The 25,387-nt window shown below is 35.1% G+C and overlaps 1 protein-coding gene across 23 annotated transcripts in view; it reads left to right on the top strand.

Annotated features, from left to right (window-relative positions):
• The window catches only part of LOC106129681 (casein kinase I), a 47,174-nt gene extending 23,921 nt beyond the window's left edge, over window positions 1-23,253 (top strand). For 17 of the 23 annotated variants that reach the window (XM_013328309.2, XM_060948600.1, XM_060948601.1 and 14 more), the window contains exons 4-13: window positions 1,105-1,215; window positions 2,894-3,057; window positions 5,269-5,383; window positions 6,796-6,915; window positions 7,449-7,597; window positions 12,496-12,666; window positions 16,512-16,592; window positions 18,703-18,828; window positions 21,522-21,646; window positions 22,417-23,253. In XM_013328309.2, coding sequence (XP_013183763.1) covers window positions 1,105-1,215; window positions 2,894-3,057; window positions 5,269-5,383; window positions 6,796-6,915; window positions 7,449-7,597; window positions 12,496-12,666; window positions 16,512-16,592; window positions 18,703-18,828; window positions 21,522-21,646; window positions 22,417-22,492 — 1,238 coding nt within the window. In that variant the 3' untranslated portion in view covers window positions 22,493-23,253. The remainder of the gene's footprint in view (window positions 1-1,104; window positions 1,216-2,893; window positions 3,058-5,268; window positions 5,384-6,795; window positions 6,916-7,448; window positions 7,598-12,495; window positions 12,667-16,511; window positions 16,593-18,702; window positions 18,829-21,521; window positions 21,647-22,416) is intronic. The other 6 variants (XM_013328318.2, XM_013328317.2, XM_013328319.2 and 3 more) reach the window with 6 other exon arrangements.
• Window positions 23,254-25,387: the final 2,134 nt, after the last annotated feature.

Below are 25,387 nucleotides of genomic sequence, written 5' to 3' on the forward strand. Positions count from 1 at the left end.
TGTTTTTGAAGTACTAGGTTAAAAACAGCTTTTGTACTGCTATTTGTAATAGCCTTTAACGTACATGTGATAAAATAATTTTTAATTGTATACATTATTTGCAATCCACATATAGGGACGGTCCATTTTAAATGAATCGGCAAATAAATATTTATCCTGCAAAATAAACACCGCGGGCCTTCCCTCATAACAACCGTGCGATAAATCATTAAAAATTGGGTATCGACTCGTCGAGGACGATACCGCAATAATTTCAAAGAGATCATAACGGGAAATTTATTTTTTGATAGGTATCTCTAGACGTTTTACACTTTATCAAAATTTATTCTTGCCTCAGTTGAATTCTGCATTTATTTTTTTGTTTTCACGCCTGTTACGTTCAGCGATAATTTTTTTTTTAAATTATTTTATTACTTTATGAATTTTTCAACATGTATACTTAGTTGCTGGAAATAAATCTTTGGTTTTTGCTTGTACGATGGTGCCATGTTTCCCGTGCAAATCTAGATTAGATTTCTGGTTTTAGATTTTTGGTCTTGTTAAGTCAATCACCTAAAATTTAATTTGTATGAAATGGTATTCAATAAATCTTAGAATGAGACTCTTCAACGGTAAATTGAGAAGCACTCGTAATTGCGTGCCTATAGAATAATCGATTTAGACGGTTCAGCAAGCTTTCAGTCTAGGCATTTACAAGAATGTAATCTAATCATTTTGAAGTATTACTCCCACGTACGTTCATGTCTTATGCCTTAGCAACAAACTATTAGATAGTAATTTGATTAATAGAAATGTATTTGTATTGACTTTTCATTTATACTTTTTATTCCGGGCGAAGTCCCGCGCAGATTGAAAAAGTCAATCAAGAGGGTTCTGAACTTCAGAGTTCTATCACCTTCGACGCTCTTTTTATTCCGTAAGACGGGTTGAGCAACATAATAATCACTTCTCTTATCAATTAACTGCTCTGGTGGATATATATATTCGTGAGGAGTCTAACTATGACGCTATTGACAATGATAAAATCTTCAATTACTTGGAAGTATCAAAATTGACGTGTTATTTCCATAGAAATTAAATATCTTTATATTTTTTTTTTTACAGGGAAAAATCTCTACAACAACGAACATGTAGCGATTAAAATGGAGCCCATGAAGTCGAAGGCGCCGCAGTTGCACCTAGAATACCGATTTTACAAGTTACTAGGCACGCACGGTTGGTACCCACTCATTTTACAATGATTAGTCGTATAATTGCTAGTAATAATGTGGACAATCAAGTAGATACTCCATCTACTACTGTAACATCTGTGGTGTAGGGTTATCATACGTTGTACACTCACCATAGTGTAAATTCGACGTCAAAAGTTGTTTTGATTGTCTGATTTGTATTAGTATCTTGACAAACACTCACTTAAATGACTAGTCGTATAAAATATTGCAATAATATGTTGCAAGTGGACTATTGAGTACCTAGATACTATATCAACTATGAGACAATATCTGGTACAGAATTATCGGACGTACACTCACCACAGTGTAAATCAAATCAGATCAATAATAATACGACGGTAAAATTGATATAGTTTGTTAATTTCAAGATTATTTTCTGAAGCCAACTTGCATTTAACGATAAGGACTTATAAAGTGGCCAATTTGCACTATGGCCAGTGTACTTACAACAAATAGATGTGTATCGGGCGTTAGTCGCGTGCGTATCAGCCACTTCAGACGAAGGCTACAACGTCAAGGATACTCGATAATATCCCATCCTACATCGCTACGGTGTAAACACCATTCAGCGATGCTATAACAAAGACACCTGGCGCATCAAGTTTTTAAAACAAACTATACTGATGCTGAACGAAAATAACGCACAGTTTTGAAATCATCAATTTTAATAACGGTGCAATGGCATAGTATTGATAATGGTATATCTTTGAAACACAGCATACATACGTCACGCAAGAAGAAACTTGGCCGTTTGATGAGAATGTTTGCTGTAAGGTTTATGAACAACACATTAGTAATAGTATTTTTTTAAATCATAATTTATAAAAAACAAGAGTAGCAAATATTTTGTTCACCATGGCAATGAACATTTTGAAACTCAAAAGTATGTTTTTATACTGCCACGCCATATGTTTCTTCTTTCGTCTTGTGTATTGTAGTTTTTCAAGGGAAAACCCGTTCCAAAAATTGTTAGTCGTCAAATTTAATAACATAATAAGGCTGCAATTAGCGCAGCTGCCGCGGTTTTGTATTGTGGTACACTTGTCATCTTGCAGACCTTGTGGAAGCCTTGTAGCTATTAACATAATAAACAATACTGACAATCCAATTTACTTAGAGGGCGTACCGAAAGTGTACTACTTGGGTACGTGCGGTGGTCGCTACAACGCTATGGTCATGGAGTTGTTAGGGCCCTCCCTAGAAGACCTCTTCGTGCACTGCGGACGAAGGTTCAGGCTGAAAACTGTCCTTATGATTGCGATGCAGCTCGTAAGTGCATGAATAATCTCCTCATTCCGGTAGATAGGCGTATCATGTTACATTTGGCACAACACCGAAACCGATATTGAACGCATTTATCACCGCGAGGGCACCGCACTCCCTGGTCATGGCGGTACGGCCGCTCGCCTAATTCTAGGTGATTAAGTTTACTAATGACTGACGTTAAGTTGAAATTGGCTTAGCGATTAGCATCCTATTTTTATTATTTTTTTTTTATTTGTAAGAAGCAATGCTCTCACTCGGTTATGTTCAATCGGATTCAGTGTTGTGCCATCCTGGTGCGAGCGAGAGCAATGCTCATGTTGTGATGTGAGTACTAAACATTTTGCTGTTTGTCCCTCCTTCTCCCCACCCCCTGTTCCTCGCCTTGCACCCTGTAGCGCCTTCGACCGCGGAGGGCATCCCGGAGGTGTACTACTTCGGCCCTTGCGGTAAATACAATGCGTTGGTGATGGAACTCCTGGGGCCCTCCCTGGAAGACCTCTTCGACTTGTGCGGCCGCCGGTTCTCTCTAAAGACTGTCTTAATGATTGCTATGCAGTTGGTAAGTACAGTATATAGTATTAAATTTATTATAATTCTAAGAACACTTCCATATTCATGGTCCATGTCATAATGAAATTAGAGCGTAATGCTATTGTTGGTCATACTGATAAATTGATTTTCTACACTTACTGAAGAAAATGATGGTCGACCTACTAATTTGGCAAGAATATCGATACTTGGTAGTTACTGAACAATTTTCTACTGTCATGATATTCTACAAGAAAATGACCAGCTAGGTACATAATGGCTGGAGCCAATAACACTTTCTTACAACTACCAGACGCGTTCTCATGGTAATTTGCATCATAAAAAGTAATAAAACCACTTATTAAATGAAAAAATAACCAAAAATTTAATGTAAAAGAAATTGATGAGAAATAATTAACTTCCTGCATAAACCTCCTAAGTTAATTTGATTTTTTTATAAGTTATCATGTTTTTCAACTTAGCAGATCTATCAATGAGAGCGGTAGTACTGCGTTTCAAATAAAAACGTTTTTTTATTAAATGCTCCCCTTTTTTTGTGTAATTAGTGCTAGGTCTTCTTTATTTCCGGTCAAATTTAATACTATTAAATACATTTCTATGGCTCACTTGATGGTAAGCAGTTATCATAGGCCCGCCATAAGAACATGTAACAGTTCCGCATACGAAAGTGACGTGATTCAGAATCGACAGCGGCACTACAAAGGTTCCCATTGTTAATTGATTTGATAAACTTTATCGCGCACGTGTTCACATTTCGTATGACACGTTAATTATCTCATAGGTGATGTTAGGGTCACTGTAAATGTACGTAAGGTCGCGGTCTTGCCAAGTAAAATACATTAGGTGATTCTGTCGTTCCAATGGACCTTACTGTTAATTGACATAATAAACTTTATCGCGCCCTGAGATCGCGCCAATAATGTTAGAATTCTGTCCGACACCGATATTTTTTTATTACATTTATAAGGAATTAAAACCCAATAAAAAGTCACAGCGATTAAAATTGGTGACTAATACATTAATCAAAACATGAGTTGATAATATTTGTTAACGTTATCCACCCTAATTATAAAGAGAAAAATATGTATTTTTGTATATTTGTAAGGAATAAAGTCAAAAACTATTGGACTGATTTTCACGAAATTTTTAAGACCCAGTTATTATTATTATAGATAGAGTTGACCTTCGGTTATGACATAGGCTATTGTTTCTGTAATTTCCCAAGGGTGCGAAAGCTAGTTATTAATAATTTTACAACTAGGCAAAATTATGGAATGTATATCTGTCATGTTTGTCAGTTAGATTTGTGGTGAAATATCGTTTATGTCGTATGTAGTGCGACCCTATCATGCCACAGCTTTGGGGAAATGACAAAACTAATTAGTATCGGTAAATTACTTGATGTAGTTACATAATGAATAAATCTCTATATTTGGTTAAATAAAAGATTTTCGCATTTGTGCGTTTTTTTATTTAGGTAAATCCGACAAATAAAGATGGAACAAACCTAGGAAAATATAGAAGTGTTAAGGGTTTGATGCTATCAACCCTTAACAAGTTTACAACCTTTGAAAGTCGGAAAATATCAAGTCTTTATATAAAAGATAAATTTCGTTTGAAACCCTGACGTTGACAAGGTCAATGGGCGACCTTTTTGTCTGCAGTGAAACTAATAGATAACTAGTAGCTATAACCCTAACCTGTATACAAAGCCGGTAGATTACACCCCTATGATTGTGATCAAGATAACTTCGCTATAGAATGCGGTTTCAATTTTTGCATATTAAAATAACCGTGTGTTGCATTACGTGGATTCTATTGAGCATGAACTCGCTATTACCAAAAAATATGTGAACATAATTGCTTTTTTGTTGCCGAATCGCATACGAGAAATTGGAGAGCGAAAGCACAAACCTCGTCAAATGAATACACAATATCATCAAGTAGTATTAAAAGTCAAAATAAATTTACTTTAATATTAAGAAGATTGACAAATTAAAAAAAAAAAAACGATATGAATAATTTCTGTATTGATCACCAGATACAGGATTTTACTGTTGTCTAATCAGTAAAATGTTTTTATCATATCTACGTTTATTTGTATTTTAGTATTGTCATGATATAATTTTTATTTGTCATACCATGCTCCCATTAATTAACATTACGTCACACGTAATGTAAAAGTTGACGTCAATAATAATCGTCTGTCTGTCTGTTTCAGCTGCACCGCATCGAGTATGTCCACACGAGACATCTAATATACCGGGATGTTAAGCCTGAGAATTTTTTAATAGGTAGAACTGCAACCAAAAGAGAAAAAATCATTCACATCATTGGTAAGTCTATAATTTGTAAATAAGTCTATTGCCATATTAATTTTGCCTCATTGATGGTTGTGTGCGGAAGTGACAGCTGGCCAGCGGATAACTTGTTTTGTATTCGCAGAATATACCGACGAACGAAAGAATAATCTTACAATTTCGACTTCAAGTTTTTACAACTTGGCTCTTCTGTTATTAGAAATAATTCATGAAACTGTGTACAAACAATAATTAATAATCATTTCGGATGAATTCGCTGCGTGCTGCTTAGCGAGCTAGTGAAAGCACCAATAAAACTCTTTGTTTAGTCTCTTAATAGTTTGGAATGGATTAGCACATGACACGTTTTTAGGTTTTCATTTTCAAGAATTTTGACAGACGGGCAATCGAGTGATCATATAAGGTCTTTTCCGTTTGCGAGTTATATACAATTGTGGCCAAATAAACTTATTACTTTTCCATATGGAGACACTCCACAGAGAAGTTACTTTTATTTGCTCCCTAATATCCATTTTTATACCCATAATCTTACTTCTGAGTGATTATTCACTGCACTTTTTTTACTTTGTGTAATGCAACCAAATATTATGAGATCCCCACGCGATGATTCCAACACGTGTGTCCCAATCCTTAGCGTGGGCGTATGGACTGTTCGTTTCTTCGAATCTGACTATTGCATGTATAAAAGTTTAATGTGGGTATAGACGATTGAGATATATAAATCATGTGTGTAACTAGAGTTTCTCGTATCATTATGCATAATATTACTTAGGTTTGTTAAATTAATAAGTCTGTTCAATATAAAAATAACATTAATTTGGATTCAGAATTGCATGCATTGCATCATTAGATATTTTAAAAAAAACCTTACATACTGTTTTATCTCAATATACCGGAAATCAACGAGTTTTCAGCGAAATGGCAAACATATTCTTTAATACCTATAAGTAGTTAGTTTTGGCCATTTTGTGTTAACAAAATGCCCTATAAATTTCACTGACATCAAGGTTGCTCAGTTCATTACCGAGGCTTCAATCAATTTACATGTTAACATTAAAAGTTATAAGCATACCATTAACGATAATGATGTTCTTAATATAATATTTTAACGCAAAAACACGACTAAAGTAACGAGATAGTTGAGTAATACTATCGCACCGCGAGGTCTGCGGTTGTAATCTCCACCTATGATTTACACACTATTGTTTATAATCGAATAAATAAATGTATTGAACAAGACACACATATTGAGCTAGTTTCAAAATTGGCTCGAGATTTGTGTTAGGGAAAGCTACTCAAATTATTAAATACTTTTAAACATTTATGACAGTGATGAGATTATGAATATGTTCCTAACATGGGTCTTGCCTTTAAATTCATCACCATTGTCATACGTCATCGTCAGTCATAGACGTTTTTTGTTTCAGATTTTGGTTTGGCCAAAGAATATATAGACTTAGAGACAAACAAGCACATCCCTTACCGGGAGCATAAATCGCTCACTGGGACCGCGCGATACATGTCAATAAACACACATTTAGGAAAAGGTAAGTATAACAACTACTTGTTAGTTAAATCATTGTTACCGACCCGAGCAATAGCATTGGGTCCAAATGGGCTGTTCTAGGAAATGGAGCAGAGTAATTGAGATGGTTTTCGGTATACCAAGCCTTGTCGCGAATGTCGCTTCAAGATACGCTACATAAAGCTGATAAAATGACAACCCTGCAGGTTCCAAGGTGATTTTTGAAGGTCTATCCAAATATGTCTTTAATCGCCTATAACGTATACTAGACTCTGTAAAGTCTAGTATACGTTAAAGGCGATTAAAGAAAAAGGCAACAGCTATCGCCTCAAAAATTCCCAGGTTTCTCGTTAAAACATAAACACGTATAAACATTGCGAAACTTTAATGTCAAAATATCAGTGTACAATTAAGCAGAGTCTTTTTTTGCTATTTACATTACTCATAGTATTCAGTAGCATATTTTTCGTTATTATCCCAGCAGTTTGCACAAGAGAGGTAGGTATTCCCGACACTTTCATTCAAATTTCTAAACAAAATCGTTTTTATTTCCAGAACAATCAAGACGCGACGACCTAGAGGCACTCGGCCATATGTTTATGTATTTTTTACGTGGTTCCTTACCCTGGCAGGGTTTAAAAGCTGATACTCTCAAAGAAAGATACCAAAAAATTGGTGACACCAAGCGGGCAACACCGATCGAGGTAAGCGAGATATCATTTTACTTGTTAATTTCAACAACACAGATTTGGAGTTAAGTATTGAATGATGAACGTTCGAAAACTCTTCTTGGATAGGCTTCGGGAGGATGACAATGACTCACAAATAGGTTAATAAAAAAAACAGATTTTCGCCACGCCTCTTTTTAGAAGAGGTAGACAGAAACTTCATTGGTACACATATTTTCACTTGCCAGATTCGTAACATATACAGCCTTGGCCAAAAGTCTTAGGCACCCTCAACTTTTATTAAAATAATGAAGTAAAACTACTTTTATTTTCTATATTTATTTATTTCTTAAAAATTAGGTTAATATAAACAAGAAAAGCTTATAATCTAGTAGGTCCACCTTTAGATTTTATTACAGCACTGATTCGAGCCGGCATGCTGCGTACTAACTTTGTACACTCATTCCTAGAAATACTGTTCCATTCTTGAACTAATGCATTTTTAATGCAGTTTTTGATGAAATACTATGCTCCTTGATCCTCTGCTTTAAAATACCCCAAAGATGCTCAATTGGGTTGAGGTCTGGAGGCTGCGCCGGCCAATCCAATACCTCAATATTATTTTCAAGAAACCAGCGCATCACAGTCCCTGACTTATGACACATTGCGTTGTCTTGCTGAAAAATGACAGCGTCTAGGTTGGTGTCACCGTAAATGCTTGTTAGCGATGGCATTAGAGATGTTTCGAGTACTTGGATGCACTTTCTCTGTTCATACGACATTCGCAAACAAACATTTCACCAACTCCATCGGCAGCCATGCAGCCCCAGATCATAATGCTACCTCCGCCGTGCTTGCCAGTAGGTACAACGCAATCTGCATGGTATTCTGCGCCCATACGTCGCCTCACAAAGGTCACACCCGGTGTCCCAAAAACCTGGTTGAGGAAAAAACAACACCAATTAGGAAATTGATTATAATTTGTATTATAAGAGTGGAGCTAAAAAGGAAACGCTCTTAATTATAAGAAAACTACTAGAATTGACTAACCTTAAAGTTAGATTCATCAGACCACACCACATTAGCCCAATCTTCCTCTGTGAAATGTTGGTAGGGGAAAGGGTGGCAAGATGGGGTACTTAAGCTTTAAAGGTCTATAATAAAAAAAAAAACATTGTGAAATAATCATATTTATTTTTTAAATAACAGCTTATTACTACTATTCTAATATTTGGTGCCATTAAGAACTTCTAGTTACACATTTAGGAGACAAAAATAAAAATAATTAAAAGGTGTTTTGCCCCGTCTTGCCCCATGGTGCTGGTAAGATGGGGTACTCCCCTAAGGTAAGATGGGGTAATGAGAATGATCGCAGTGAGAGATGATTATTTGCACTGGCAGAACTCGCAGACGTGGACGGCCTCGTCATCATCATCATCTATTCCTGCGCAGCTATTATGAGACCATCTTTTGCATATTGAGCATGATATCCACCCTTCAATGGAAACAGAATATAATTCCGAACAATAAATACATGATGTGTCCTTCTCTTCACTTTCATCTCCAGATGATGAGACTCTTCGTCGTTTAGCTGTTTTCACTGTTCGGCTATTTTTCTTAGATTTTTTATTTTGTGCTTTTGTAGTAGTTTTCTTCTGTTTTTTTAATTCATCTTTTCTTTTCTTTGTTTCCATTTTCTCTATTTTTTTCTGTTCAGCATCTTTTTTCTTCTGGGCGATAACTTCTAATTCTTTTTTGTAGGGAGACGACGTGATAATTACTGTTTTCCCACGCTTTTTAGTAATACGAGAGGATTTTTTAGTTAGCGGAAGTGGAAGGAGTTGTTTTGGAGAAGCCAAAGTAAAACTACTGTCGTTTTTATCGCATGTTGGCACTTTATCTGGTTGTGATGTCTCTGGTTCTTGACGAACAGGGTTTTTAGCTGGTTTTAATGAGTCGGATTGAATTTGTTCTGTTTGTAATGTCTCTGGGTGGTCCTGAGTTTGATATGATGTTGATGGTGGTTCCTGATTACCTAACCTGGGACTCCAGTGGGAACACCCTGGCAAAGAGTCATCAGCAACGTGTCTGTTTAAAGTCGCAGCATTATCAGCTGTTTGTGCAGCTACTGTGTCTATAGTTTGGGCAGTAGTGACATTGCTTATATCTTGTAATACTTCTTGGTTTGTGGACGTTTGACTGTCATTTAACTGGATCTCGGTTGTCAAAGAAGGGGCAAAATCTGATTCGGTAAACACGTTTGGATTATAGGGCCAAATTCCACATTTTCGAAATCCATTTACTGCTGTAGACATAGCGGCTGCTTGAACAAATGCATTTCCAAATATTTCAGCGACTTGGCGGATAGTAACAACTCGTCCAGGGTTAGACCGCAGCCAGGCTGTAACGGCTTGTTCATAATAAACGCTCAATGGTCGCATGAACGCAACATCCGCAACTTGTAAACGGTGAGTTGTGTGTGGAGGAAAACACAAGATTATAACACCATGTGCTCTGGCTTCATTGATCAGGTCAATATTTTGAGTGTGTGTGCTGTGCCCATCTAGTAAAAGAAGCACGGGTCTCTTTTTAGATGCTCCACTGAAAATCACAAATCTCTTAAACCATTGAAGGAACAGCTCGGAAGTTATCCAGCCTGAATCACTACATGTGCCCCAAGCACCAGCTTGTGAATTCACCATCAACTCTGGAGTCATCCTTTTTCTTGGAAAAATAAGCATAGGTGGCATGTAGTTTCCTGCTGCACTGAAGCATATCTCGACCGTTACCGTCTGTCCTCGTTCTGCTGAAACTATGGCTCCAACCTGTTTCCGTCCTCTTTTAGCGATTATCTTTGATTTTGTTTTTGGCACAACAGACACCCCAGTTTCGTCACAGTTATATACACGGTCAGGAGTGAGTTGGTGTTCATCGTACACGTTGCCGAGGAAATTAAAGAATTTTTCTACTGCAACTTTGTTAAAACCAGATGCTCTGGCAGCAGAAGTATTTTCAGGCTTTCTAATTGAAAGCTCTGGGTGTCGTTTTAGGAAGCCATTCATCCATTCTCTACCAGCTTCTTCTTTCTCAGCATTAAACGGATTAGGTTTATTATTTTTTATTGCTAACTTATATACTAATCTCTTTACATCTTTAACCGTTAGCCCATATAACCTTTCTTCCATTTCTAATATGTAGGCACACAGCTCATCTTCTTCAAACGCAGAAAAAACAGGCAGCCTAGGACCCAATGGTACTTTTATTGGTATAGGTAAGTTTTCATCGGATGTTTCCTTCATTACGGAGCGGGCAGCCTTAACTTTTCTCTCTAATGTCGTCTGTGGCACATCAAATTGTTTAGCTGCTTTATAATAACCCATTTTTGCATCCAAAACAGCTTTAACTGCTTCTCGCATGGATTCTTCGCACCACGACCCTCTGTTAGTTTTGCGTTTGTAGTCACGAACCATTCTAATAAGAAAAAATATAATAAGCACACAAAAAATAAACTCATTTTTACAAAAACCAAGCAAAAACACCATTTTTTTATTGGGGGGCAAGATGGGGTACCCCGTTACCCCATCTTGACTGCAGAGCCATTTTCTAGCAATAAAATAATACAAAAAAAACAGTCAACAATCTAAAAGTAACATAATGCCTACCTTATTTTAGGTTAGTTTAAGCGTCAATCACAGCAACAGCTCACCTAGCTAGCGTTATTTAACAAACCACAGTCACGTGTCAAACGAGAACAAAAAATGACAAACAATTTGTAGTAAAACACTTTTTTAAATTTTTTTTCGACATGTAGCGCTTGCGAACAGTTTGCCGACGGGCGACTGACAAGTATCATGGCGGCGCATCGAACGATGAATAAACGTGCGTGATTGGTCAGTTTGAACTGTGAATTTCGCTGGATACCCCGTCTTACCCGCTACCCCATCTTGCCACCCTTTCCCCTACTGTAACGCTTTTCTAGGCGCTTCTTTTAATTAGTTTCTGACAGCCTAGGCTTCTTCCTGGCTTTGCACCCTTTTAGGCCTGCTTCCCCGAGTCTTCTTCTGTCGGTTCGCGAACTTATTGACTTTCCAGCTTCATCTGACAAGGCAGCAGCAAGCGCGGATGAAGTTTTTTTCCTATTTTTCAGTGACTCTCGAACCAATTTTCTATCTTCGCGATCCGTAGTCACACGTTTTCGGTCTGCTCGTGATTTGTCGTCGTGGGTACCGGTCTCAGTAAACCGTTCGATGGCAGACTGTACAGCGCAACGCGAACATTTCACCAACTTGGCGATTTCTTTCTGGGATCGCCCTTGTTCGTGTAAAAGTTCAATTTTCACTCGATTTTCAATAGTAATTTTACTTTTTTTGGGCATTTTAGAATTAATATGATGTCAATTTGTCGCTCAAAAAAAATGACAGCTCGTTTACTAGTTGAAGTCTAGAACACAACTGGTCATATAATCACTGATGAGATTACAAAAAACTGAAATCTTTTGTTATCGGTGACCAGGGTTTTTCATGACCTCAAAATATGCCACCTACTGTGCCAGGTAACGTTTTATGACCCTGACAATACATTAAAGATAAGTATTTATTCATTGTTTCAATAGTAAACATGCATTGTGTATTTTTAAGGGGTGCCTAAAACTTTTGGCCAAGGCTGTACATTTATCATTCTTGTTATACAAGCTTTTCGGGTTTTTATACAATTGACCAGACCTTACATTACATTAGATATTGAGTTGAGATGATATGCGCGTCAATGGTCTTCAAACTGAAGACGCTAAAAACCGGACAAAACGGAAGGCAAAGTTCCTAAAGGACCCTGAAACATTATGACGTAGGCTGCTACTGGAACACTCAAAGATGAGAGAGGCCACTTTAAACATTGAGCTGCTATCAAGATAACTTATTTTAATTTCTTATCTGCAGGTGTTGTGCGAGGGCCACCCCGAAGAATTGGCGACGTACCTCCGCTACGTCCGCCGCCTGGACTTCTTCGAGACGCCCGACTACGACCAGCTGCGGCGGATGTTCCGCGAGCTGTTCGAGCGCCGCGGGTACGTCGACGACGGCGAGTTCGACTGGACCGGCAAGACAATGGTAAACAATAGCGTCTCGTAGTCAACGCGCAATGTATTGTGTTCAAAACAAAATCTATCGTTGGGTTGCTGGCCTGCGGTTAAAGTGTTGCCGTGATTCGCGTCAATTTTAATTTGCGTACGAATTTTATGACTCGCGACGAAATTCTCCGATGATAGTAGAACGATTTTTAAATTCATAACTTCAACCGCAGATAACGCGCATAATAACACTTTGCATAACAATCTATCGTTTTCATACGAATTTGATGAATTTGGTGACTAGCGTTTTTTTTACGTGAACAGTATACGAAATTTCCAGAAGATATCGGTTATATATGTATGTATGTATTGCACGAATTTAATTATTCGTGTAAGTATGTAATAGACGAACTTTGTAGAAGATGAAAGATTTATTTTTTAAATTCAAAACTTTAACCGCAGTATTATTATCACATACATACTCAAATACAGCTTTTCTATCAGCATGCTGCAAAATACTCATACACATATGATATTTACGAGTGTTTCTAATCTAAGACGCTTTTAATTACACGTGATTTGATTTGCGCGTTACAGTCCATGTTTATCAACTAATTCATTATTAGTAAGTAAATATGGAGTGAGACGAAAATAAACAAAGCTATGAGACGCGATCTTACGTCAATATGTTCCGATGATTGGTAGCGATAATGCATTGTATGTATATTTCTGAGCTATATTTTTTGACATTTTAAGATAAATACGAATCTATGTGGACATGTCACGTACATTGCGTCTCATTTCGAGCTTGAATGAATTCCCTTCATTCTTTATATGTCACGTGCCTACTTCAAGCACATTGTAACAAATTTTGTATACCGAATTCATATGAAATGTGCCTTTGAATGTTTTGTCGCGAACGTGGTAAATGATCATAAGATTATTTTCTTTTTATTTCTTTTTCCAGTTTCTTATGTCTTGCTGTCGGTTTTTATTGCTACTTATATCTTGCTGTCGGTTTTATTGCTTCTTATGTCTTGCTGTCGGTTTCTCTTTCGTTTAAAAATTACTACTGCCAAATCGTAAGGCTCCGTCATTTCGGACCATGATCACGTGTCTGCGTCATTAATTTATTTTCTTTTTATTCTTATTCTACTAAACATCTAATTACTTCCCGTACCTTTGAATATTATTATCCGTAAAAATAGTGAAGTTTATAGCGTTGGTTACGACCATCAGATCGCGCCGGACGCCGCCGATGGTGGAATATCTGATACGAGCTCCCTTCTACCGCTTGCACAATCCAAAATGAAAAGTATGATATTGCCATTGAGAATTCTCTGCTGTCGATGCGTTCAGTCTGAAAAACTTGACAAGAAGTGTAATCTGAGCTTAACAGCCACGTTGAGAACGTCCACGAGTCGAAATAAATCATAGGAATTTGGTATACAATGGGCTCTAGCTTTTAGGTGGCATTGTTATGTTACTTGCATTTTTTTTGTCTTCCACTCATATCTATCGCAGGGTTTTAGAATAATGATTACTTTCGAAGAAGTACGGCTATATAATAACTAACATTGAGAAATTATTTGAATTAAAGTAAGTGACTTTGATATGAAGTATAACTTTTCTATGTGACCCAGTGTACCTCAATTTCGACTGCATTCCCCTTTTGAAAGGTTTGGAAATAAAATGTACGGTAAAAGTTAAAACCAATTTCAAGATTGGGGTTCGCGTCTCCAAAATGAATACTTGTAATTGGTTATCGACCAACTATGACTTACACTTGCAATGAATCAATATAAAAATAAACAAAAAAATGTGTAAATGTAAAAATAATTTTAAATAATATAAATAGGTATGTACACTTTATAAAAAGTAGAATGGAATTTTAAAATTGTTCGCAAAAATGTAGCGTTTAAAATTCCTGAAATTAATAAATGTGGTGTACAACAGAGGTCATGCCGTTTTCAAATTAACAAATAATTATTGGACATAACTATTAAAACCCGATTTTTGTTCTTGCACAAATTGCTGTCTTAATGCTGCACAAGTTTGTAATATTTTTTATGTTTTCTTCTTAACATTCCATTTTTTATTTTGATTTATTTTCCACTCTCATCTTGTTTGTGAATAAAAAGTTGAGAATTAATTAATTATCAACTGTTAGAACTGTTAAAATTAAATATTCTTAGCTTTTTTCAATATTAGTAGAAATGACATATTTATTATTGGTTAATTAAATAAAAAAAGTATTTCTATTTATAGTGGTTTTTGTGTATCTTGAACTCATTATTTAGCTTTTTTTTTTTCAAATGTTTTTTGCCACGGCAATAAATGGCAATTTATCAGCACTTCTGCACTTTATCGCGCACGTTGATGAATCAATAACCTTTTGCTATAAATATTTCAAATTTATTCTTAATTTCATTGTATATACTTACTAAGAAATTAGGCAAGTTTAGTGCGCTGTATAGTGCACAAGTTACTTTCATTTTATTGTGTCTATGAAATATTGACCGGCCGTGTAGCATCGTGAATAATTATCAAATTTTCTTTACTCAATATTTACCTATTATTTTTAAATCCTTGTTTAAAATCCCTTGTGACTATAGAACCAGATCATTATTCAATATGCTACGCTGACGTCTTGGCCACAATGATAACGCACATAACACTTTGTTAAATGTAGGGTGGGTCTAGAAAGGTATCTTATGTACAAATTCTTCTAAAATTTCAAAATGTACCAAAATTAATACAAAAGATTATTTTATTTAAATTTTTCAAACATATAAGAACAGATAGAAGAGCATTATTTTCAATAATCCGGTGGAAGATTTTCGAAAGATAAATAGCAATAGGGCAAAAAACAGAAGTGGTGTCAACGACCACATTTTCTCTACAAACTACACTACTTCTGTTTTTACCGTATTGTGATTTGCGTAATAGAAATTTTATCCGCCTATTGAACTAGCCCTTAGTCGGGTGATAATATTTTAACAAAGGATTAAGACCCATCCCACAAAGAAAATAAAGTTGTTGAATGTTTTGCATGCGGCATGCTTTCGCTTCAACGCAGCCGGTGAATATAGACGTGATGAGAATTTTACGCAACGCCCCGCCCTCCAATATTGTTAGAAATAAGTCCGACAAGGTTAGTGCTTATCGTTCTATGTTTTGCTAGTAAACTGTTGAAGGTAGAAGGAAAGAATCTACACTTCGTAAATTAAAAATCTGAGTAGGTAACAAAGAAACATGATTGGTTCGTGTACCTGCTACGTACATTCCAACGTGGTTCTTGCTAGATATCAAAAAAAATTCATAACAAAGAATTCGGAGGATTCCGCATGCCATAATAATACCATAGTAAACAGAGGAGATGGTATGTAATCATTTATCCACCAGCCGGCTTCATAATTTCGAAACTCTTTAATTTCTGCCTTTTTTGTACTTGTCAATATGAACTTGGCTTGAAATACGTCTTGATTGATCCAAAATAAATCACAAATGCTCCTTCAGCAGTTTCAGTTGTTTGTATGTAATGTACTAGGTAACTCTGACATCATTCATTTTCTTTCTTCTTTCAATTTATATCAGTAAATACTAGTTAAGTGTTGTGCTAATAGTTAATAATTGACGCACCAAACTATGTTATATTAATTTCATTGCCACTCTCAATTTGTGTTATTTTATATATTTACATACTGTTTGTTTTTATCGTATTATATTGTTTATAGTGAAATCATTTTTCTATGTAGCATATCAGCAAAACATTTTTTTTTATTTTGTACGAAATTAGTTTAACTAGCTTATGTGTAAGTAAGAATTATAGGCACGTAATATATAATTTGTTCCTTATTAAATAAATAAATGTATATGTTTCAGTCCACCCCTGTGGGATCTATACAGACGGGACACGAAATCGTCGTCTCACCCAATCGTGACAGACATCAGCCCTTTCACAAGGTAACATTTATGAAGACATCAATTTATTATTATTTATACTTCAATTTATATCATAAAATTTTATTTTTATATATCTTACTTTGAAGCTATTTTTATCTAGCTTGATACTTATTTTGATATGGGTATTTTCTTTAATAATAAAATTTAATAACTTTATTTGAAATGTACTTATGGAATATCGCCTGCACTATGGGCATTGCGCCAGAGTAGCATATTGTTCAATAAACTCGGGGCATAATTATTATTTTAAAAAATATGTCTGCATTTCCAATTAGCAGAAAAAAATTACGACTAAGAAATTATGATTCAAAAGTAGGTACATTTGATTTAAGATTTAAACCAAATGTACCAATATTTTTGCATATTGAAAATAATAATCATCTATTTGTCGCAAAAAACAAATTATTACTAAGGTCGCTACACATATGCCATGGGTTGACCTTGAACAATATCTCTACTCGCCATACTGACGTCATTTCCCAGTCAGTGTCTCACACAGCTTTTTTGTCGGTGCAGGATGATTTGTGTGATTATATGATTGGTTTGGTTGAGGACGATGAGGCGGCGCTCATTACCGGAGAGGTTTGGTTTCAATATACCCTAATTTTTTTAGTACGCTGTCCCACGCCTGAATTATCCCGTTTTTGTCCTCTTTGCTCAATAAATTTTATTCTGCAAATAACTATTATACATAGTTTGATTAACAATTTACAAAAATAATGAAGCTTTTTTCATTAATGTATATATAAGCATCTTGAACTTTAAAGAAAATTTGTATAACTTATATTTAAGAAGATCAATTGCAATAATGCAATTCTTATTGGGGACAACTATATATGGTGACAAGCATCATATTATACTGCCGTAAAAACACAAATTTATTGAGCACCAGTCTTTTGTCTCTGGACCTCCCGTTTGTGCTGTCATTTACTGTTTTTCTACGTACGACCGTGCGTAGTGTTGCCACATCGACATTACTTCTAAAGCATATCATGCTTCCCATAGCTTCTCGCTTCTAGGGGTTGAGCTAGATCCATAACAGAGTCAGAATTTAGTGAATGTTTGTTCCACAAAGGTTTCATCATTTATATATATACTTTTTTATATATCACTGCGTCGCATCAGTCAAAAATGGGATGTGGGACTATTTTACTTATTTTTGTAGAACGGCCCATTTTAAATAATATAATTATCTGATTCTTAAAAAAAATATATATAGTTAAGACACGTCAATATTATCCTCCTGACTTTTAGTTCATCCTTCGGGAGGAACCCGTGAGTATTTAAGAAAATATGCCGCCATCATTTAATACCTTTGTGGCATAAACCTAAGTTGGGATTCGTAGATGCATTGTGGTATAACGAGAGAATCCTTGATCCTTATGCTCCTTCGTTAAATTCAGGGTATTTTTGTTTGTAACCCAGTGAAACGTTTTAAAAGTTATCAGTTTCTCTATGTACAGGTTATGGTGTATATTTTGTGAAACTAACGGCTTGTTTCATCATCCTCAAATATGGTCGAACAAAATTAATTGGAAATTTCGCAAGGAAAAGTTCTTTGGGAAAAAATATTTACAAAGTTCAATGATTAAGGTATTTTTATAATTTGCAAATTTAATTGTAAATTTTCCTAAAAATTCAATAAATTTTGCCAGACCATTTTACATGTTCTGCTGTTATTTTATTTCTATTTAAAAAATCATAATACTAAACTGTGTTGAAACAAGTCCAAATTTTGTTAGTAATTTTTGCTATTTTACAAACTTCATTTTAGATCAACAATAGCAGATGATTCTTAATTTTTGATGGTAATGGCTATTATAACTATAATTTACTTCTACTTAATTTGTAACTTATGATAAACAGATTCTTTCTTGTTTAACTTCCCGTCTTTCCGATTTCTAATATTTTTTTTCATAAAAAAAATACATTAAGAATTAGCGTATTCTCTGATCTCGTGCAAATAAACATCAGTGTTAAATAACAAAGATTTTTAAGGTAATGACAGCTGTATATAAAAAGAAATTTGAACCTTATGTCTAAGTGCTAAGGTTTAAAATCAAACTGATAGCTGGCAAATCTTAAAAAATATCGTGCCCGCAACTTGCAGGGGGCTGTGAAAGATTCCGGTACTGGTGGCACGGCTAATACTGGCGGCAATTGGCCACACAGTGGAAAAGCCACTCCCCTGACCACTGGCCACCTCACACCGGCGGATAGACATGGATCCGTTCAGGTATGTGTAGAGCTACCTTTATATGTTTCGGAACAAAGTAGCTACACAATTATTGTTCCAGAAACAATGTATTTTTCTAGAGAAAACTTTAAAGATTAGGTATTTCCTTTTTGTTTTATTGATAGTAAATTAGAGGTATTAAATATATATACGACGGTTTTTCATTTTACTTCTCAATTGTAGATTTTACTTTCGATTTCATAAGAATGCGTATACGCGTTATTTTAGATATGTAGCATTGTCAAGTAAAATATATTACGAACAAGAGTAGATTAGAAATTTGTTGAAATTTTGTTTTGTCAATACTAAGGAATCGCAGTATATCGATTGGTAATTTGGTGATTTTATTTTCAATTATGTATATTTTTAATATTGGATTGTTTGGAAAGTTGTGTATAAAGTTATTTAAATATCTCAGTTTTCATTGCATTTGTTATCTGTACGGGAATGTTTACATATTACAATATTTTTAATACAACACCATACCCCAGTATGTCACAGTTAGTCACCGAATTGCATGAACTAGACAAAATATATTTTATTTATCGTTTACGCGTATGTTACATGTGAATTGTGAATGTATATTGGTGTTTTTGATTTTTAGCTATTGAAGAATAAACATTTTCGGTATGTGAAATTTCCGGGCAGTTTGACAACGGTCAGTGAACTTGCGACGTTGTGTGTATGCATGACGCTTAGATCGCCGTAACAGACGCTTTTCAGCACTGCCAATATTCATTCATGAGTTTTCGCTATGACCTTAAACATCGATATTGTATCACCCCACTACAAGATAATGTTTTAATTTCGGAGATATGAATTCGCGTTGTTATCTGTATTGATAGTGTATTTATAATGTTTCTAGTGTGAAATCTTATCGTTTTAAAGGTTACGGTCAGTTTTAATACCTAATTAAAAATAGACTACAGATGACCAATAAACAAGCGAGTAATGCCACTAATATTTATTCTGTAACTGTTGGTCGGTAGTTAAATATCGATTGATATACATGAATTTGCATGAAAATTAAATAGTCTTTTTTCTGACTTATAACAATTTTGTGCAGGGAAGAAGCTTGATTAATTAAGGTCGAGACCAAAAAAGTTTCGCTTAAGAAATGATGCCTGAATATAGTAGAATATAAAACATTATAGGTGGTGGAAAATTGTTATATAAATTTCTTAGTCCCTTGTAAACTTCCCAAAAAGATCTATCTACAAACTTTTTTTAAACACTCTTCACTTTTCTGCATCTAGAAGAAGAATATTTATGTACGTTAACGTTCTTGTTAATCGAGTGGGGACTCCACTTGGTCCGGTAAAGCAGGAGCATTACCTGAACCAAAGGAAGTGTCAGTTTCATTTTGTTATCTAAACTATGGTCTGACATAATATTTATTGTAGCGTTTATTTTCTTTTTACTATGTCGATTTTTTGTAAATTATGTCTAAAGTTAACTAAAATCGATATCTCTTTGTTGCTATTTTTTTTTAAATAAATTTTGTTAGTAATATGTTCAATTAATTTTTCTAGTTGCGGTCAAGTAGTGTTTTCTTTTTCTCACTTTCTCTTTCTTCACTTAATCCTTCCTTAATGTACTATTTCCTTATAATTTTCTTAGTACTGAGCACCAACAACTTGCACGCCCTGTTGATGTTATAAATGTTGCACTTTTAATTGTTATGTGGTAGTTAGATATTTTGTAGAGTATCTGAAATAATAACAAGCACTATATTTATGGAAAAACAACATATCCTTGTAGTAAGTCAAAAAAATTAACACGTGGATCCGAGGCACAAACTTATTATCTGTGTCCACGCCCTAAGTTGGATGATAACATTGCAAAACTATATTGTTGTATCTTTATCCCTCTGGATGTTAATATCTGAAGCCTAAGAATGAATCTGTTAAATAAGTCGCTTTTTAATATTTTTTTTGTTTAATAATGTTGATAGTTTTTGTTTTAATCATTAAAAGTTAAGAATAAATCATGGAGTCATGATTCCATCGTTTGGTTCCTTTGAAAAGGATACGGTGGTCAGGTGGGAGTCGCTTCGTGTAAAAACCTGACTTACCAAATCTAGGATTATGGTCAAAAGAAGCACCCTTGGCTGCTCTCCAGAAAAGTGTGTGTACTTCAAGTTATTTTACTCTGTTTCAAAAATCCCCGGAGACATTAACCGCAATTTAGGAAATGAAAAAACCCTTATGTGTCCGTTCATTTAGTTTTTAAACTATTTTCAGCGCAAGACCAATGAAAATTTGATGAATTAACATTGCTAATTGCCTTAAAACAATACGTTTGCGATATTGATCGGTTATATTAGCCTTCTAACGTCTCCACCGCAGACATAAATAGAAATAGATAATAACCACAAACTTATCCATCTTGCCGGCCTGTTTGGCAACTATGTATTTTATCTGTGAACACACAGGCGCAGTACGGTTGAGTTAGTAAACCATAACACAAGTCTCACTTTGGGGATAATTCAATAAATGTAATTCAAATTTTAACCTTATTCATTTTTATAATTCGGTTGACGACATTCAGTATAGATGAACATTTCAAGAAGAGATTAACTTGTCACCTTTCTGCCAAGCGATTTGGCACACTCGCGGTATCTATTTCGATCTAAGTCTGTGGTCATACGCATCAATATTTTCACAAGTTGATTGGCTAAATAACATTTTCAGGTGGTAAGCTCGACCAATGGCGAATTAGGGGCGGACGACCCCACCGCTGGGCAAAGCAACACGCCCATCACCCAGCAACAACACGAGGTCGATGTAGTCGATGACACCAAGTCAGTGTTCCAACTGTATGGATACCTTTTTATTTTTTATTTTTCTCGCTTGGGTTGCCAGTTTGCGGTTTTAAATTTGGATTAGAACGCATCGTTTTTGTTTAGTATTTTTTTATTTAGTTCTATTATATTTTAACATTACCATTTAACTTTTTGTTACTTGTTAAAAATGCTTAACTAATCTAGAAATACGACAATTTTTTATTACTTAACAAATTAATTAATTCAAATTAACAATTTGTTACATATATTAGTGATCACTAACACGAATAAGATTATAGAAATTTAAAAGTAGCTTTATAACGCTATTGCTCATATTAACGCTTTTAGAAGAAAGTATTGTACTAATGCATAATTTTAGATAATAGGGTGGCTTCAGTTAGAACTAGCTAGTGTGTATTAGAATTATGATGAGTAAAGAGTAATTTTTTATATCAAATTGATTAAAGTTAAACAACAAAAGTTTGGAAATCGATCTAAGAAATAGAACATCTTACTAAATATAATTTGTTATATTTTTTCTTTTGTTATGATTTTGTTATGTATCTTTTAAGGCTAACCTCAAAATGAACTATTTAAATTAAAACAATTTCCGATAATAAATATTAATCCTGCACTGTTCTGCTCGTTCATTTAAGCCTCTAAATATGTTCCGTACTTTTCAAGCGTGCTGTACATAATGAGTCTACCATTGACCAAATTTCGATTAATTCTAGTAAAATGAATAGCACGCTACTATATAATATCCTAAAGTGCCCCGACAGACTTTGTAAATCGTCATGCAGGCAATCCGTTTATTCCAGATGCTGTTGTTTCTTCAAACGCAAAAAGAAGAAGTGCGCCGCCCGCGCGGGCAAGTGACGCGAGCGCTGCGCTTGACGTCACACACACACACTCACACACACACACACACACCCGCCCCCGCCACGCGCCACACACTGCCGCACGTTCCCCACTACTGTTCGCTCACCGCTGACGTCACAATATAAATTACCCGCTATCTAAAACTGCGTACACACCGGACTTACGAATGAGATTCTCCTCGTTGACAGGTCCAACTTGACTGTTTGGCGAACGCCGAACGCATAACCAACCTTTGATGGCCCGGTGTATATTCGGCTTAAGCGTTTATAAACACCAATGCGTTGCTGTGACTTGAGGAGATTGCTATGTACTTTATGAAGCAAAATTATCTTTAAATGTATTTTAGTTGACCATTTCACACAACGTGAAATTGTGAACTGAAACACAAAAATAATTTACGAAGTCTTGTGAAACACAAGTTTATAGAAAGGATTATTAAAATCCGTGTTGATATGCATAATTCCTTATAGTTTCCTAAAATAATAAGAGAGGAACGCGATAAGGGTTAAATCTTATGTGTGACGTTTCAGTATTACTTATTGCTAAAAGATTTTAGAAAACTCTTGATCTTCGTTTTCTGTTAAAAAAATTTAAAGTAATGCAATTCTCATAAGAATTGTGTAAGTTTTGACTCTGCATTTGCAATTTTATTAAAATATTCTTTAGATAGCTTCATATATTTTATAAAATTTTACTTGTAATGAAGTTATTGTGATAAAACTGTGTATAATAACACGGTGTGACGTCAGTGGCGAGTTCAAGGCAATCTTAGTGGCTAAGATAAAGGCGTTGAGCGACTTTAGTGCCTGTTTTACTTTGAATTCTATACCGCTTTTGATATCTCGTGGATTTTACTCTGCTAAAGACAATTTTTTTGTAGTCGGTCAAAAATATAATCTATTTTAAATTGAGATCAAGATAGATATTGCCTTAGCATACAAATTGACTACGATTGTACGAAGATAGATGAAGGTATACTTTTTTTAAATTATATCATTACACGTTACTTGACATAAAATCCACGAGAACACTGCGGTCATGTAAATTAGATCTGAAACTCTAACACACATACGTAAAGCATCTTACGACTAGTTAAGCATCGCCTGTGTCTAGAAATATATAGATATATAACGAAATGTATTCGACTATTGGTGACTGACGACATTTCATCACTTGCGTTTGATGCAAGATCTCGGCTGTTTATAATTACTGTATCAAACGTAAAGTTTTGTTTACTTGTATGAAAATTGTTGGTCAGGCTTTTCACATATTTTGAGTGCAGCTATTCATACTAAAACAGGCTAGTGCGAACATTAATCCAATTCGGAATTTGGCTGTTGTAACTGCTATAAATGTCAATAGTAATTAACAACAGGGATTCTTGAAAATCCATTCTAAGGCAAAATGACCAAAACGTCCCTAATCGAATTGTTAGGTGTCAATTATTTTGTTACCAACGATTGACATTCGATTCTTTGATACGAGTTACAGCAATAATAAAAACAAATCTGGGCGTGGAAATGTTTAATGATGGCAGCAACGTATAATGAGCAGTGGTGGGGGTGGTGATATTTTCATTTGTGTTCCCGTCCGTAGCGAATTATGTTCATTGATCATCGACTCTGCACGTCCGGCGGACGACTTCCTTTACCTCACTCTGAGAGCGGCTTCAGACGGTTTCCATTCCAAGTAACGCTCGAACAATTCGAACGATGTGTATTATCGATCAACCCATACTGTCAAAGTGAGACAACAATTGTTATCAAGTGTATTCAAGAAAATGGAACGTATATAATCGTCCTAACATGACAAGCGCTTAACACAAGTATATATTCATAGATTATAAAAACAAATGGCTTAAATATATATTTATGTCCCATTTTATATACATGCACTTGTATAAAACTTGTCACTGTGTAAACGATTGATGATTTTGTTGATGGCCCTTTGGCAGTCTGTGCTGACATTAATCCATGCTAGATTCTTACTCAAATCTATAAATCTGAGAAACGTATGACTATTTTCTTCTATCAATACTAAATCAAACAAGGACAGCAATACTTTTGTTTCGATTTATAGACTTGAAACGCAGAGTCGGAAAATATCATACAACCATAGTTATAAAGATATTTAGTAGCTGTGTAACGCTTGGTCCCATTTATTGATGAAGTGTTATTTTTGTACGTCCTTGATTCAATTTATCTGTGAATGAGTGGTATAATTTGTTATATAAGGAATGATTTACCATAACACGAACTTTGTGACTTTGTAATAAGTTGTGTGATGCTGAAAAGTACTTTAGCGGCTCGTGGGATATCCGGAAGAGACATATCTGTAACTCTAAATAAAAGCTTATTTAAAATAGTTCGGGTTGTCTAGCAAGTACTTAGAACTAATTATATCTTGATTGTATTGGACTCCAAGTAGACCAAGAGACCCGAACTTATAGTAGACCTTTAACAAAAACTATCGTACTTTTCTTTCATTTGATCATCTCCATTCCACAAAAACAATTTCAATGCGCAAGTCAAGCAAGCTCTTTTATAGGTTGTGATTCGATGGACTATATTCGTTGCTTTATTTCATATCGCTTGCTTACCACCGTACTTTGATAGGTCAAGAAATTTGTACCACATGAATAATAACGTAATTCCTGATGTTAATGCCTCATCCAGATATTCTATACGCCGATTTGTATGCATATTCTAGGTTTTAACTTTATGTAGTCATTCTGTACTAAGTTCAATTTGTGAATGATAATTATTATTTAAATTGGCCTCGTTCCTACAGTGACGCCACATTTCCTATCTTTATTTATGCATATGTATATCATAGGTTTAATGTGAGATAACAACTAGCAATTTCACTGAGGAATTGTAGATGTAAAGTTGC

Source organism: Amyelois transitella, chromosome 16 (genome assembly GCF_032362555.1).
Source record: "Amyelois transitella isolate CPQ chromosome 16, ilAmyTran1.1, whole genome shotgun sequence".
Taxonomy (NCBI): domain Eukaryota; kingdom Metazoa; phylum Arthropoda; class Insecta; order Lepidoptera; family Pyralidae; genus Amyelois; species Amyelois transitella.